Raw genomic sequence first — 13,181 nt, 5'->3', positions numbered from 1 at the left:
ACACCAACTTGGGGGTTAGGGTGAGCCTGCTTTAGAACGCTTCAAAGCTTGCAAGGCCATAGCTCAATCCTTGGGTCTTTAACAACCACAGCCTACCAAGGACTGTCTCCGATTTACTCGCTTTCGAGGATTCTCAAGTGTATTTTCCTCTTGCCAGGGCAAGTCCTTTAAGCCCCAGTCCAAGTAGCCCAAACTCCGGTAGTCAAGCACTATAGGTTAAAGCAAGAGGTAAGGGCCGTGAACCTCTCCAGCAAGCCGCCTCCTCTTTCTCCCGTTCCGCACCGGAAAGCAGGTCTAGTTTTCTTCTCTAAACACACTTGGAGCCTTTCGGTGGCAGGGTGTCCTTCCTCCTTTCTACTGGCTTGAAGACCATAACTTTGGGCCAGTGGTTTCATCGGGTCTTAGAAAGGGGGTATACAATAACCTTTCTTCAGGCACCACCCTCTCACCCCTTGCCATCCTCCCTTTCGCCAGACCATCTCTCTATCTTGCAGCAAAAAGTGGCAGGACTTCTGTTGAAGTGAGCTGTGAAGTTAGTGCCAGAGCAGAAAATGCAAAAAGTATGTTAATCATGTTATTTCCTTTTTCTCAAGAAGGACGCCGGTCTACATTTGATCTTAGACCCTCAGGGACTTGAAATTCTTTCTCAGGAAGGTGAAGTTCAACATTGACCCTAGCTCAGTAGTTGTTGGCGTTGGAAGTTAGTGACTAGATGGTGTCACTCAACCTGCAAGATGAATGTTTCGACTTTCCAGTTCTGCTGTCCCATTGGCAGTACTTGCGTATTATGGTTGGTACTACTCACTACTAGTTTGAGATACTCCCCTTAGGTTTGACATCAGCAATTTGAGGCTTCACCAAGGTGACGGCAGTGGTAGCAGCCCATCTTAGGCCGAGAGTCCCAATCTTCCCATTCCTGGATGGTTCGCTGATCAAAGCTGGTTTACAAAAGGTGGTGATGTGTCAACTAAAGTTGACATTCATGTTACGTTCAACCTGAACTTTTCGATCAAGAAGCCCAAATCTCACCTGGAACCTTCCCACAACCTCCAGTTCCTAGAATCATTTTTGGACACTGCCCTTATCTGTGCCTTCACCCTCCTCAGAGAGTTGCCCTTATCCAGGAACAGTCCCATCTTTTCCTGAGGATGTGAGTTCCAGTCTTTAAGGCCTTATGCCTATTAGGTCTGCTGGTTTTCTGAATTCTCCTGGTCACACATTCATATTGGCATATAAGGGTTCTGCAACGGTGCCTTTGCAGGCAGTGATTCCAGCACAGGGGATACCTGTTAGTTCTTATCGTAATCTCCTGAAAGCATGGTAGAGGATGTGCTTTAGTGGGGGAATGAAACAAACCTGCACCGTGGGATGGCCTTCAGTAGCCCTCCAAACAAGGCCTCTACCCAGTGGTGGGGAGCTCATCTGGCGAACTTTGGTCTTCAGAGAAGCAGCTGCTTCACATCAACCTACTACAACTGCAGGTGATTCGAAGAATGGCGCTCAAGGTCTTCCTCCCTTCCATTCAAGGTCGGTCCATCCGGATCTTGACAGACAAAATGACCACGATGGTCCAGCGGGGTCTCTGAATTTCTAAGCTGACAGTCTGAGCCGGTGTTATCTTGCAATCACAAGTTGTGAATCCTGCTAGAGATAGTCAAGGACCTCTTTGCCCGGTGGAGCACTCCTCAAGTGGACTTGTTTTCTTTCGCTGTCTTCTACCTCTGACCTTCCCAGAGGTGTGCCTATGCAGAGATCTGCAAGGTGGCGCCAAAGTGCATAGAGATGGCCATTTTACCAGATTAGTTTTGCAGGACTTCCTCATCTAACCATCCACCAACCCTCTTCCTAAGAAGGGTACTGCTTTTGAATTTAATCTACAGGTGAGGAATATGTAGATAGAAGTATCCATCAGAAGAAAGGTTTACTTACCTGTGGTAATGATCTTACTGGTAGATACTCTCCTTGTAGAGTCCTCACCATTTGTGCTCACCTCCCCGTTTGATGGATGTTTAATAGGGTAAGTTAATAAGGACCATAGTCAAGTTTGGTAGTTCACTACTTAACGTTTATTCCAGTCGTTCCTCTTGTTTCGAAGGCTAGAAAACAATGAAACTGACATTGCTTTACCGATGTGGTCACTGTATGCCTTCGGTGCGGTCATTTGATGTCACTTCCAGCATAGATCTGGGGTCCCTACAGGTGACTTGAAAGCATTGAAGTTTCTGAATTCAGTCTGTCGCCTGGGATTATTCTAGAGGTGAGGAATTTGCAGGTAGACACAGTATTCACCAGAAAGATCATTGCCAGAGGTATGTAACTTTTTCTTCTGCAACATGGTATTAGGACTCAAGAGAACATGCAGATAAGATGCTTAACTTTTCCAACCATACTGCAACTTTTCATTTAATTGATTTTTATCTTGTGGTATGTTAACTTAATAATCTTATCTCTTTATGGTTTAGGAGCTATAGCATGTGCTAGGGGTGATGCCTAAATTGGATATTCATCACTACTTAATATGTGTTTGGGTGTTGATTTTGACAGCCCAAAATGCGATGCCTGCCTAAGAAATTCTAAGGGCCCGATTCCTATGTTAGATGGACCGGAGTCCATCTGACATCGGCCAGGAACTGTAACTGACCAACTTCCTGTCATCGGTTACAGACCTGCAAGTAGGATGCGACCGAATGCTTTTTGGTCGCAATCCTATACTTATCAATGGGAACATGCATTCCGAACGGAATGCATGCTCTCATTGCTAACTGCAGAGGTGCAGTTCATCCCTGCATCCGGTGGCAGGCACCTTAAGGTGCCTGCCATCGGATGCAGGGATCAATGGGGGGGCACCATAGGAGCCCCCTAGGCGGCCATTCAGCAGCCTCGCACCCATGGGGGCCCTACTGGGGGCCCTTAAAGACTGTTTCCCTCTGCCTTTTGGTGCCAGAAAGACGAGCACAAAAAGGCAGTGGAAAACTGCCGTCGTACTCCCTCGGCCGGAAAGAGGCGGCCAGACGAGTACTGAAGGGTTTCCGGATGGTGGACGGGCTCTCTGAGACCATTGTAAGGTAGTCCTTTTAGTGCAGAGGACGTTTGTCGGAGTGAGAAGCAGGAGTTCTTCAGAGTGAGGAGCAGGCTTGTTGTCTTCAGTCAAAGGACCAGGACTCTCATTGGAGTCGTTCTGTGAAAATAACAAGTGTATGTCCAGTAATTCATTCCTCATCTTTTAGACATTGCCTGTTTTACCAAAATTGAGATTACAACGGCTCCCAGTGTGAGTCCTTAGTAAGACCTCACAAATCCTATCACTCTACAACCTATTGAAATTGAGCAGTTGGACTTTAAATTTAGAGAACATTCTTTAGAATATTCACGTACTCATTTAAAAGGATAAAGTAGTCTTGTAAACTTCAGTGAGTAATGTGATCATGCGTGGCTGTCTCCATTTTGTAGTGTAGATTGCAAGCTCAATATTCCATTTGAAATACTAGGAGTAATCACTAAACAGTGATAGCTAATCCAGCTGTTCTCTATTGCACCTTTAAGTGCAATCGCCATATATGAAGCAGAATACATTTAAAGTCAGCAAGAGGCAAAGATGGACGCTGCTCACTCTCCATACAAGAGCAAAAATAAAATGATGTGTTGTGTTCTTGTTTGTCCATGGTACCTTTTTGTAAGTACTCTCTTTTTATATTTTAGGCTTTGGTTTCTGTGGCCAGACGATGCTGTGAAGAACAAGAGAAGCAAAAACAAATGTGGGTGCCTTGGTGGTTGTCGGTTCTTTGGAGGCATCACCTCTGGTCTAGACTTCTTCAAGCTCGAAGAGCTCACTCCATCAACTAGCTCTGCGTTTTCAAACACAAGTGCCGACTCAGGCATGTTCTATGGGCAATCCTTGCTTCAGCCCGGAGAATGGATCATTATCAAGGATGCTTCAAAGACCATAGATGGTAAACTTGATACATGTGTTTTGTAGTATTGGGCGTTCCCATGGTACATCATAGGCCAACGTGCTTTTTTTGTAGAGCGCTATATGTGGTTTTGAAGTAATTTCTTTATTTACATGCTCTCCAACATTACTGGCCAGAAATGAAACCTGTCTGTTGCAAAACCGTATAGAAAATAGTCATACAGTGTTCTCTAACACCAATACGTCTAAGACAAAACCATCTAGAAATCATATCAAGTTCATCAAACAAAAATGAACAAGAAGCACACTAGTTACACTTGATTATTGAATCAATATGAAACATGCAGGACTTTAATTTATGTTGGTAGAGAATTGTTGAGATGCTTTGTGGTTGAAGATCCAAAGTGTTTTTAGTAGAGAGTATACCCTGTCCTCAAGCCTTGGCTCTGGATGTAGGAGATTTTCTTCTGTTGGGCTATCTGGTATATTTGGAGCAAATTAACGACTTTCATGGAATTCACACTGAATTACAGAAATACGCATGTAAATAGAAAAAAGACAATTCTGCAAAGTAAAGATTTAACTAAACATTCCGAGATGAGTGTCATACTCTTCGTCCTTCACTTTATTTTTCAGTAGCCACATGAAACAATCGTCAACACAGTAGATCAGATTTCAGATGAGTTGTGTGTTGAGCCCCGTGCAGGGGAGAAAGAAGCAACCGTCCACTGGTCCATCACCTCCATCAAGCTCTAGTTGGCATCAGTAGAAGGCTACAGAGCCGAGCAGGCCTCCTATTAAGGACATGGAGCTACAAGAGCTGCCGACCCTCCCTTGATTTTAGGGTGCTGACCACCCTGAGTTGAAGCTGAAATCAACATCGCCTCTGAAACCAAGCGCCAAATCGATTCTAAGGGGACTTTTTGATTGATGCAGACATCGGATAAATCTGAGGCATCCATTCTTCAGAAGCTGGCAGAAGAGGTTGACTCCAAGCAGAATCTGCTCCTCATTCACTCAGAGACCTCAGGGACCTGCACCAGAGGCAAACTAAAGGCAAGGCTGTCTGCGCTCTTCCGTTCCTGGACGCCAGGAATCTGGGTCCCCCCCCAACCTCAGCTGAAACTCCACCACACCCTCATCCCTGGACACTGCAGGAAACACTGCTGCAGTGTCAACTCACATGCCACGAAAGGCCTCTTTACCTGCACACACTACTACTTCACCTGCCCCAACTAGCATGCAACCATGCCACCCACCCCCACTCAGACCACTCCGCAACCCACTCCAGCGCAACACCAGATCGCATGCATCCTACTCAACACCCGCTCACTATGTAAACATGCCATCGAGCTCCTTCCTCACAGACATGGTTTAGCCCAACTTCTGCCCCCGAAATCACAGAACCCGAAGAATACAAGATCACCCACCCTGACTGCACCAACAAGCCAGGCTGAGGGATCGCCTACATCCACAAGGAAACATCTAATGCATCACCTTCACGCATAACACCACATCGGCCATGGAGTACCTAAACTTCAAAATCCAAACGGACGGAAAGCTATCATGAGGGTTACCCTTGCCTACCGACCACTGGGACCAAGATCAAGCTTCCGCAAAGTCAACACAGGTTTTGTTGCCCCCTTCTCCATAGACTCCCAAAGACTCTATGCTCCTCGGGGACCTCAACTTTAATCTCGCCAACCTCAAAAACCCCCAAACCTCCACCCTCCTCAACAACATGAGAAACAGTGGCCTCTGCCAGCTTGTCTGCGGCCCCATGCACACCCAGGTCACACACTGGACCCCATTTTCTCCACTAGGGACCACATCAAATACAGTCACTTCACCACATTGACCTGGTCCAATCACTCCATCATCCACTTCAACATCACCAGCCCCCCCGACCCACCACCTGAGCACTACCCAGCGTCCGACAGTGCATATGGAGCAGAATCTCAATGATCACATGGACTGACGCCCTCTACACCACCCACCAAAACTTCAGGCACTATAGCAACTGGATCAGGAACAGCACAGACGGCATTGTGCCCATCGGCAACAACAACCACAAAAGAGCCACCAAACAAGCAAGTTAGTACACCGAAGGCCTTATGACCGCCAAATGCCCCTGCAAGCAACTAGAAGGGAGATGGCGCACTAGCAAGGACACCACAACAGGATCTCATTCAAAGAAGCCCTCAATATCTACCTCAGACAGCTGTGACAAACCAGGAAAACAGCACTAGCCACGTGCATCAAAACCAGCCCCAACAATAGTAAGGAACTTTTCAAACTTGTCAGGGAATTCTCCTACCTTGCGACTGCAGGTGGCAACATCATCCTCTCCCAGGAACTCTGAGACAACCTCGCAATTTCTTCCATGACAAGCTAGCCAAGATCTACAAGAACTTTGAGCCCAAGCCCACTGACTTCGTCAACCAACTCATCCTCCCCTTAACCACTGCAAGTAACTGACTGACCACATGGGATCAGCTCACACTCCAGGAGACCGCCTCCATCATGAACACTCTCCACTCAGGAGCCCCCACCGGCCTGTGCCCACACCATATTTTTTTTTTTTTTTTTTTTAACCAACTTTTATTGATTTTAACGGTCGTGCAAAAGTCCATACACAGCTTGTTCGCCTACAACCAAATGGCCGGCAGCAGGTGACACATCATTGGCAGGATCAGGGGCATATGCATTAACACAAGTAACATTATCTATAGCCCAGGAGCCGGCCCCCACAGAGATGTTCACTCTCAGAGGCGCTCGCCTTAGTGTCGTCAAGCCCTCAGTAGCCCTCCCGCCCAGCAACTCTGCAGGGGCAGCTCATAGAGGCCGGAAACCACGGCCAACAAAATGTCACAACTGTCACGGGCCAGCCGGGCAGGCAGCGTTAGGGTAAGACTGCAAGGGCGCCCCATTCGTGCAATGTAAGAGTCACAGCATATTATAGCGAGTATCGCCTAGGAGAGCCGCTGTACAAGTCCAGTAGCTTTCATCAATGATGTACAGGGCAGTATGCAAGTCAACTTCCGGCATGTCTCCCATTGCTAGCGTAACTAGGGGTTGAGCCCTCCACCCCGATATCCCGCCGCCATGCCGGGGCGGGGATGTCGCCCCAATCCCTGCATCAAAGATTGCCAATGCGGCGACCAAACAACCAGGAGAATAGAACAAGGGAAAAGTGAGGGGGTGTGGACCATCGCAAAGGGCAACAGTCATGGCGAGGGGGAAGGGATGTGCGCTCAATTATCATCCTCCGATGGGGGCCTTTCAGGGTGTGGTCCGCTGATAGCAAGGTCTCCTCCCTTCCTTCCAGGCCGGCTTTCGCTAGTGGATTGTGTTATACACCCTCTGCGGGAATCCAGTACCCTCCCGGGTCCGTGGGGTCCAGCACGTCATCAAAGAGCTTCAGGGCTCTAAGTCGTGGCGGCTGCAAGCGAGCATGTTCTAGCCGCCCCAGGTAGTCTACCAAAGGCTTCCAGAGCTTCTTATATTTGGCGTCTCGGAGCTGCAGACGCGCCGTGAGAGACTCCATCGCCACCACATGCCACAGACGAGTAAACCACACATTGACGGAGGGCGACTCTGGCTTCTTCCAGTAAAGGGCTATCGTTTGTTTTGCAGCGCCCAGCATGTGGAGGCTAAGGTGCCGATCCCGACCTGTCATGGCTCTCAGGGTTGTTGGTCTAATTCCCAGAAGGACCACCAGCGGATCCTCCGGAAGGGGGAACCCGAGTACCTTTTTTACATGGCTGAGGACCTCTTTCCAAAAGATTTTCAGAAGTGGGCATGTCCACCAAATATGTATGAAGTCTCCCTGCGCCTGAGTACAGCGCCAGCACAGGGGAGAAGAATTAGGGAACATTTTGTGGAGTCTGGCGGGGGTGTAGTACCATTGGGTCATTACTTTGTAAGCCGATTCTTGTTGGGGAATGCTACGCAGGATTTTGGGGATGTCGCCCCAAAGCCGGGCCCATTGGGCAGGAGTGACGCCCGAGCCAGTAGAGGAATGCCATCTCGTCTGGTACGGGTGGGGGTCAAGCCGGTGCGAGCGCTGCAGCACTTTGTAGATGCGAGATATTAGCCCCTTGTAGTTGCCGAAGTCCCGCGCTAGCTGTTCGAACTGCGTGTAGGGTCGCGTGGCCGCCGGCATCAGGGACGAGCCCTGTATCCAGTGCCGCAGTTGTAGGTATTGGTATTTGTCACCGTCCAGAAGCCCAAACTCCTGCTTGCACTGTGCAAAAGTTTTGAGAGAGTCACCGAGGAACAGGTCCCGTATCGTCCTACAGCCCGACTCCGTCCAGTTCGCGAAGTGAGGCGTCCGACATGCCGGCGGAAATTGCGGGTTTCGCGCGATCGGGGTGTGCGGGGATGGAAAGGTGGTCAAGCCCCTACTCACCGCCACTTTATCCCAGATCTCCAGGACCGTTTTGGTAGGGACGGCCATGTAAGCGCTGCGATGTCGGGCTGCCCGGGGGAGCCAGGCATGGTCCCAAAGCGGCCGACAGGTGACTGCCCTGTCCATGTGGAACCACACCTTCTCACTCTCCCACGCCCCCCACTCCAGGATACAGCGAAGATGCGACGCCCAGTAATATTCGAGGAGGTTAGGGCAGGCCAGACCACCCCTGTCCCGGGGGAGACTCAGGATTTTATTCGAGAACCGTGGCTTTTTCCCCCCCCACACAAACGCGTTGAGCTCGCGTTGGAGCCCCTGTATTTGATGTTCCGGAATCGGAGTTGGCAGTGTTTGAAATAGATAGAGGACCTTCGGCAATATCGACATCTTCACTGTGTTAAGGCGGCCCAACCAGGAAAGCGGCAAGGCCCTCCACGCCCGCAGGTCAGCCAGGACAGAGGTTTTATACTCCTGCCAATTGGCCTGCGTCCAAGTGGCCAGGTCTGGGGTTAAGTTAAGACCCAGGTATCGCACTGACGCGTCCGCCCACTGATACGGAGCCGAAGCTCGGATCGCTGGGAGCTCCTCGGCCGGGATCGAGATATTAAGGGCCCAGGACTTGGCATGGTTAATTTTGAGCCCAGAGGCGCGTTCGTAGGTGCGGAGTAGCGAGTGTACCGCCGGCAGTGAGCGTAGGGGCTCGGAGAGGGTGAGCAGGAGATCATCCGCGAAGAGAGCGATCTTGTGCTGCACTCCGCGAAGGGATATACCACAGATATCAGGGGACCGCCGAATCATAATGGCCAGGGGCTCCACCACCAGGGCGAACAAGAGGGGCGATAGGGGACAGCCCTGTCGAGTGCCTCTGCAGATGGGAAAGGGTTGCGTGAGCTGTCCGTTAACCCGCACCCTGGCAACCGGCGAAATATACGGGGCCATAATGCGCGCCACCATCTTAGGACCCAGGCCTATTTTCCGCAGCACTGCTCGGAGAAAAGTCCAGTCAACCCGGTCGAACGCTTTTTCCGCGTCAAGCGACAACAGGCAGGCCGGGATCTTCCAGTGTTGGGCCTTCCCAACGATATGCGCAATACGCCGTACATTATCCGCGCCCTGGCGTTGCTGGATAAACCCCACCTGGTCGGGCTCGATGAGATTAGGTAGGTGAGGGCTAAGTCGTTTAGCTAGAATTTTGGTGTAGAGTTTTAAATCAGTGTTCAGCAAAGCAATGGGCCGGTAGGAGGAACACAGCGTATGGTCCTTCCCGGGTTTCGGGATGAGAGTTATGTCGGCCATTGCCATATCTGCTGAGGGCCCTGCCGACTCCTCGAAGGAATTAAAGAGGCGCAAAAGGTACGGCTGCAATTGCGGTAAAAAGGCGCGGAAGAACGACACCGGGAGCCCGTCCGGGCCGGGCGCTTTGCCAAGCGGGAGGTCGCGTAGGGCGCCAACCAGCTCTGCCGGGGTGATAGAGTCCTCTAGGAGCCCGGATTGATGCGCACTCAACGGGTCCCAGTGGCAAGAGTCTAAGGCCTCCGCAACCAGCTCCGCCGCAGGGGAGTCGCCAGCATAGAGAGCTGCATAGTAGTCGTGAAACGTTTGGAGCTTCGCCGATTCCGCAACGGCCCAGGACCCGTCCGCCTTCTGTAGTTTCGCGACATGCGCCGTGGCTGCCCGCGTCCGCAAGCGTCGCGCCAGAACAGCGCCCACCTTGTCGCCCCCCGCATAGTAGCGTTGCTTAAGTGCAAGCAGAGCGCGCTCAGCCTTGTTGACCCTGTGTGCGCGGAGCTGCCCACGAAGGACGGCCAACCGGCGCTTGTGCGTCGCCAGCGGGCGCTCTTTGTCCATCTGCTCAAGCACCTGTACTTCCCTCGAAAGTTTTGTCTCATAAAGCTGGGCCTCACGCGCTCGAGCGGCCGCCAGGGCTGTGAGAGTGCCCCGTATAGTGGCCTTGAAGGCGTCCCAAAGAAGGGGGAGAGGGGTCCCCGGCAGGTCGTTATCCTCAAAATATGCCAGGATGGCTGTCTGTATCTCCTCTCTATCCACTGGGTCCCGGAGGACGTGGTCCGGGAAACGCCAGCGGCGCGGCCGCAGCGGTTGAGGAGGACCCACCCGTAGAAGCAGCTCTACATGAGCGTGATCCGAGACCGAGATGGTGGAGTGGGACACCGAGACGGAGTCCTTGAGCAGTGAGTGCGATACGAGGAGGAGGTCAATGCGGGAGTAAGTGCGGTGGACATGGGAGTAGAAGGTGTAGTCGCGCAACCCCGGGGAGTGGTACCTCCAGACATCCACTAGGGTTAGAGCGGTTAGGGAGCGTTTCACCGCTGCAGACATGGCCCCCACCCCGTGGAACGTGCCCCCACATCGGTCAAGCTCCGCGTCCCACACCCAGTTGAAGTCCCCCCCGACTATGAGGTCTGTGGTCACCGGCTCAAGGTGTTCCCTGATGATCCTACGCAGGAAGAGATCTTGACCCTGGTTGGGGACATACAAATTACACAGTGTCAGAGCACGGGAGCCCCGCCTGATCTCCACCCGCAGGAACCGCCCCTCCGCATCCCTATGTACCTTGGCATCCCCCCAGGATATCCCCGCCCTGCACAGGATCGCCACCCCCGCCGTCTTCGAGGGAGCCGAGGACCAGAACTGAAGGGGGAAGCGCGGATGCGCCATCCGGCCCACGTCAGACTTGAGGAGGTGTGTCTCCTGGAGGAGGATGATGTCGGGGTTCTGCAGGAGCAGGTAGCGCCAGATGAGGCGTCGTTTGTTGGGAGAGTTGAGCCCTTTCACATTGAGAGAGAGAATCTTCCAGGGAGAGGTGGTAGTCATTGTCATAAAATCCCCAGTAGGGCACCTCCCGCCTGAGCATCCCACCCATGAACACGTCCCCCCCGCCAAGGGGAATGGATGAAAGAGGGTACTGAGGGAAACAAATAAGAACAAATACAACCATGTAAACCTGTAGTCGGCCAACAGGGCCGGAAGAACCTATTCCAGTCAAGAGAGTAGCCAGGCACCGCGGCACAGGCTGTCTCGGAGATGTCACTCTCCCAGAAATAGGAGGGGGGGTGCGCCATCGTTGAACCGCAGAGTTATGGTGTCGAGGGTCCATCCCGGGCCACCGCCCAAGCCTGGGAGACAGCGCCCCGTAAAGGAGACGGTGATGCGCCTCCGAGGGAGGTGTCCAAGGCGTCGAGCAATGGGGGAGAGATGCAGCCTACAGCCGGCCATACCTCCAGTCGTCTCAGCTGTCTCAGTTGTTAAGTTGCAGTCAGATGAGGTGTTCCACAGTGACGTCGGTCACTTAAGGGCAGAAGCCTGTGAGCCCAGCGGTGGGGATGAGCCCTCCAGGGATTTGATATGTTCGATAATGTCTTGCTTGTCCCGGGAGGTCCTACTGCCCTCCGGCGACGATGGGTGTCTAGAGCGTCGCACTGTGGACCACTGCGGCTTCACCGGGACTCTGACTTTGGGGGGGCGCCGCGCGGGGCTGGCTGGTGGTGAATCGGGAATCTGCAGAAGTTGGGCCGCTTCCCGGTATGAGCGCAGCACTCGCCGCCTGGACTCCCACTGAAACATGAGGGCGAAGGGATGGGCCCATTGGTAGCGGATGTTGAGCTCCCTCAATTTGTCAGTGATGGGTTTGAAGTCCCGACGGCGCCGGAGAGTGGTGGAGGCCAAGTCCTGAAACAGTTGGATGGGCTTTCCCCCGCAGAGAATTTCGGATTTGCCTCTGGCCGCCTTTAGGATGGCTTCCTTTTCAACAAAGAAATGAACCCGTGTCAAGATGTCAGGGACAAGCCCCGGCCTCCCCATCGGCCCCGAAACCCTATGGGCGCGGTCCAGGGTGGGCGGCGAAGTGTCGTCATCCCCTCGGATGTCATGAAGTAAGTCTGCCACAAAGGACATAATATCTGCCCCTTCCGCCCCAGGCGGCACCCCCCGGATGCGTATGTTGTTCCGGCGCCCCCTATTTTCCAAATCCTCCTGTTTAATCTGGAGCTCAACATGTTGTTCTTCCAAGGTCGCCAATCTTTGCCATAGATGTTCTTGGTCTTCCGTGCGTGCATCCAGGGTCTTTTCCAAGTCATCCACTCGGCCGCCCAGCTCTCCCACATCTTTCCGAAGGTCCTTCACGCATGCCTGGACTTCTGTGCGAAGGGACCCAATTTCCGACTTAAGTTCTTGCATGAACGCCGTCATGAAGGATTGCGTGACGGGGGCCGCCGAAACCCCTGCCCCCGATGGCTCTGCGCTCTGTGATGCTGTGGCCGGCTTATTCCACAAGTCCTTGACAGAGGCGTCTTTGGGGGTTGCCAGCGGTTCTTTCCCCGGCTTCGTACGGGTCATGTTGCGGCCGCGCTTAGGATCGGCCTCACAGTGAGTGGGGGTAGTAGCCCCAAGTAGCTCAAGGGCCCGCAGTCCTGTGGCGAGTGTTCAGCCCCAACCTTCCAGGCTCGGAACCTCAGGGGCGCCGGGGCGAGCGCAGACGACAGCGCCGTGGCGCAGGGTGCCGCAGTGCAGAAGGTTCTCAAGGCCCAGCTCTACGAGGCGATGTGGCCGCTAGACTGCCCCCGGCCACGGGATCCACCGCCAACTCCAGGCTCGCACTCCCACGCTGTCTAAGGCCCCGGCGAGGGCCGCGGTGCAACTCTAGAGAGGCCTTCCAGCGCTAGGGAGGGCCGTCGCGCCCGTAGCGAGCGCCACCAGCAGGCTCCCAGGCCAAGGCGCGGTAACAGACCTCACCCAGTCCCACGCCGGTCCACAGACCCCAGGTTTTGCGGGCACAAGCAGTAGGACACAGTCAGCAGGGCGTCGTGCGGGCCAGGCCCCTCCCGCGTGGTTAGTCGAGGTGGC

General features: G+C 53.0%; 1 protein-coding gene across 12 annotated transcripts in view; it reads left to right on the top strand.

Annotated features, from left to right (window-relative positions):
- The window catches only part of BLTP1 (bridge-like lipid transfer protein family member 1), a 1,988,102-nt gene that overhangs the window by 481,621 nt on the left and 1,493,300 nt on the right, over nt 1–13,181 (top strand). For all 12 annotated transcript variants that reach the window (XM_085641559.1, XM_085641555.1, XM_085641564.1 and 9 more), the window contains one exon: nt 3,700–3,950. In XM_085641559.1, coding sequence (XP_085497685.1) covers nt 3,700–3,950 — 251 coding nt within the window. The remainder of the gene's footprint in view (nt 1–3,699; nt 3,951–13,181) is intronic.

The sequence above is a fragment of the Triturus cristatus genome, chromosome 2_2, assembly GCF_964204655.1.
Source record: "Triturus cristatus chromosome 2_2, aTriCri1.1, whole genome shotgun sequence".
Lineage (NCBI taxonomy): Eukaryota > Metazoa > Chordata > Amphibia > Caudata > Salamandridae > Triturus > Triturus cristatus.
This window is presented reverse-complemented; position numbering and strand designations above follow the sequence as displayed.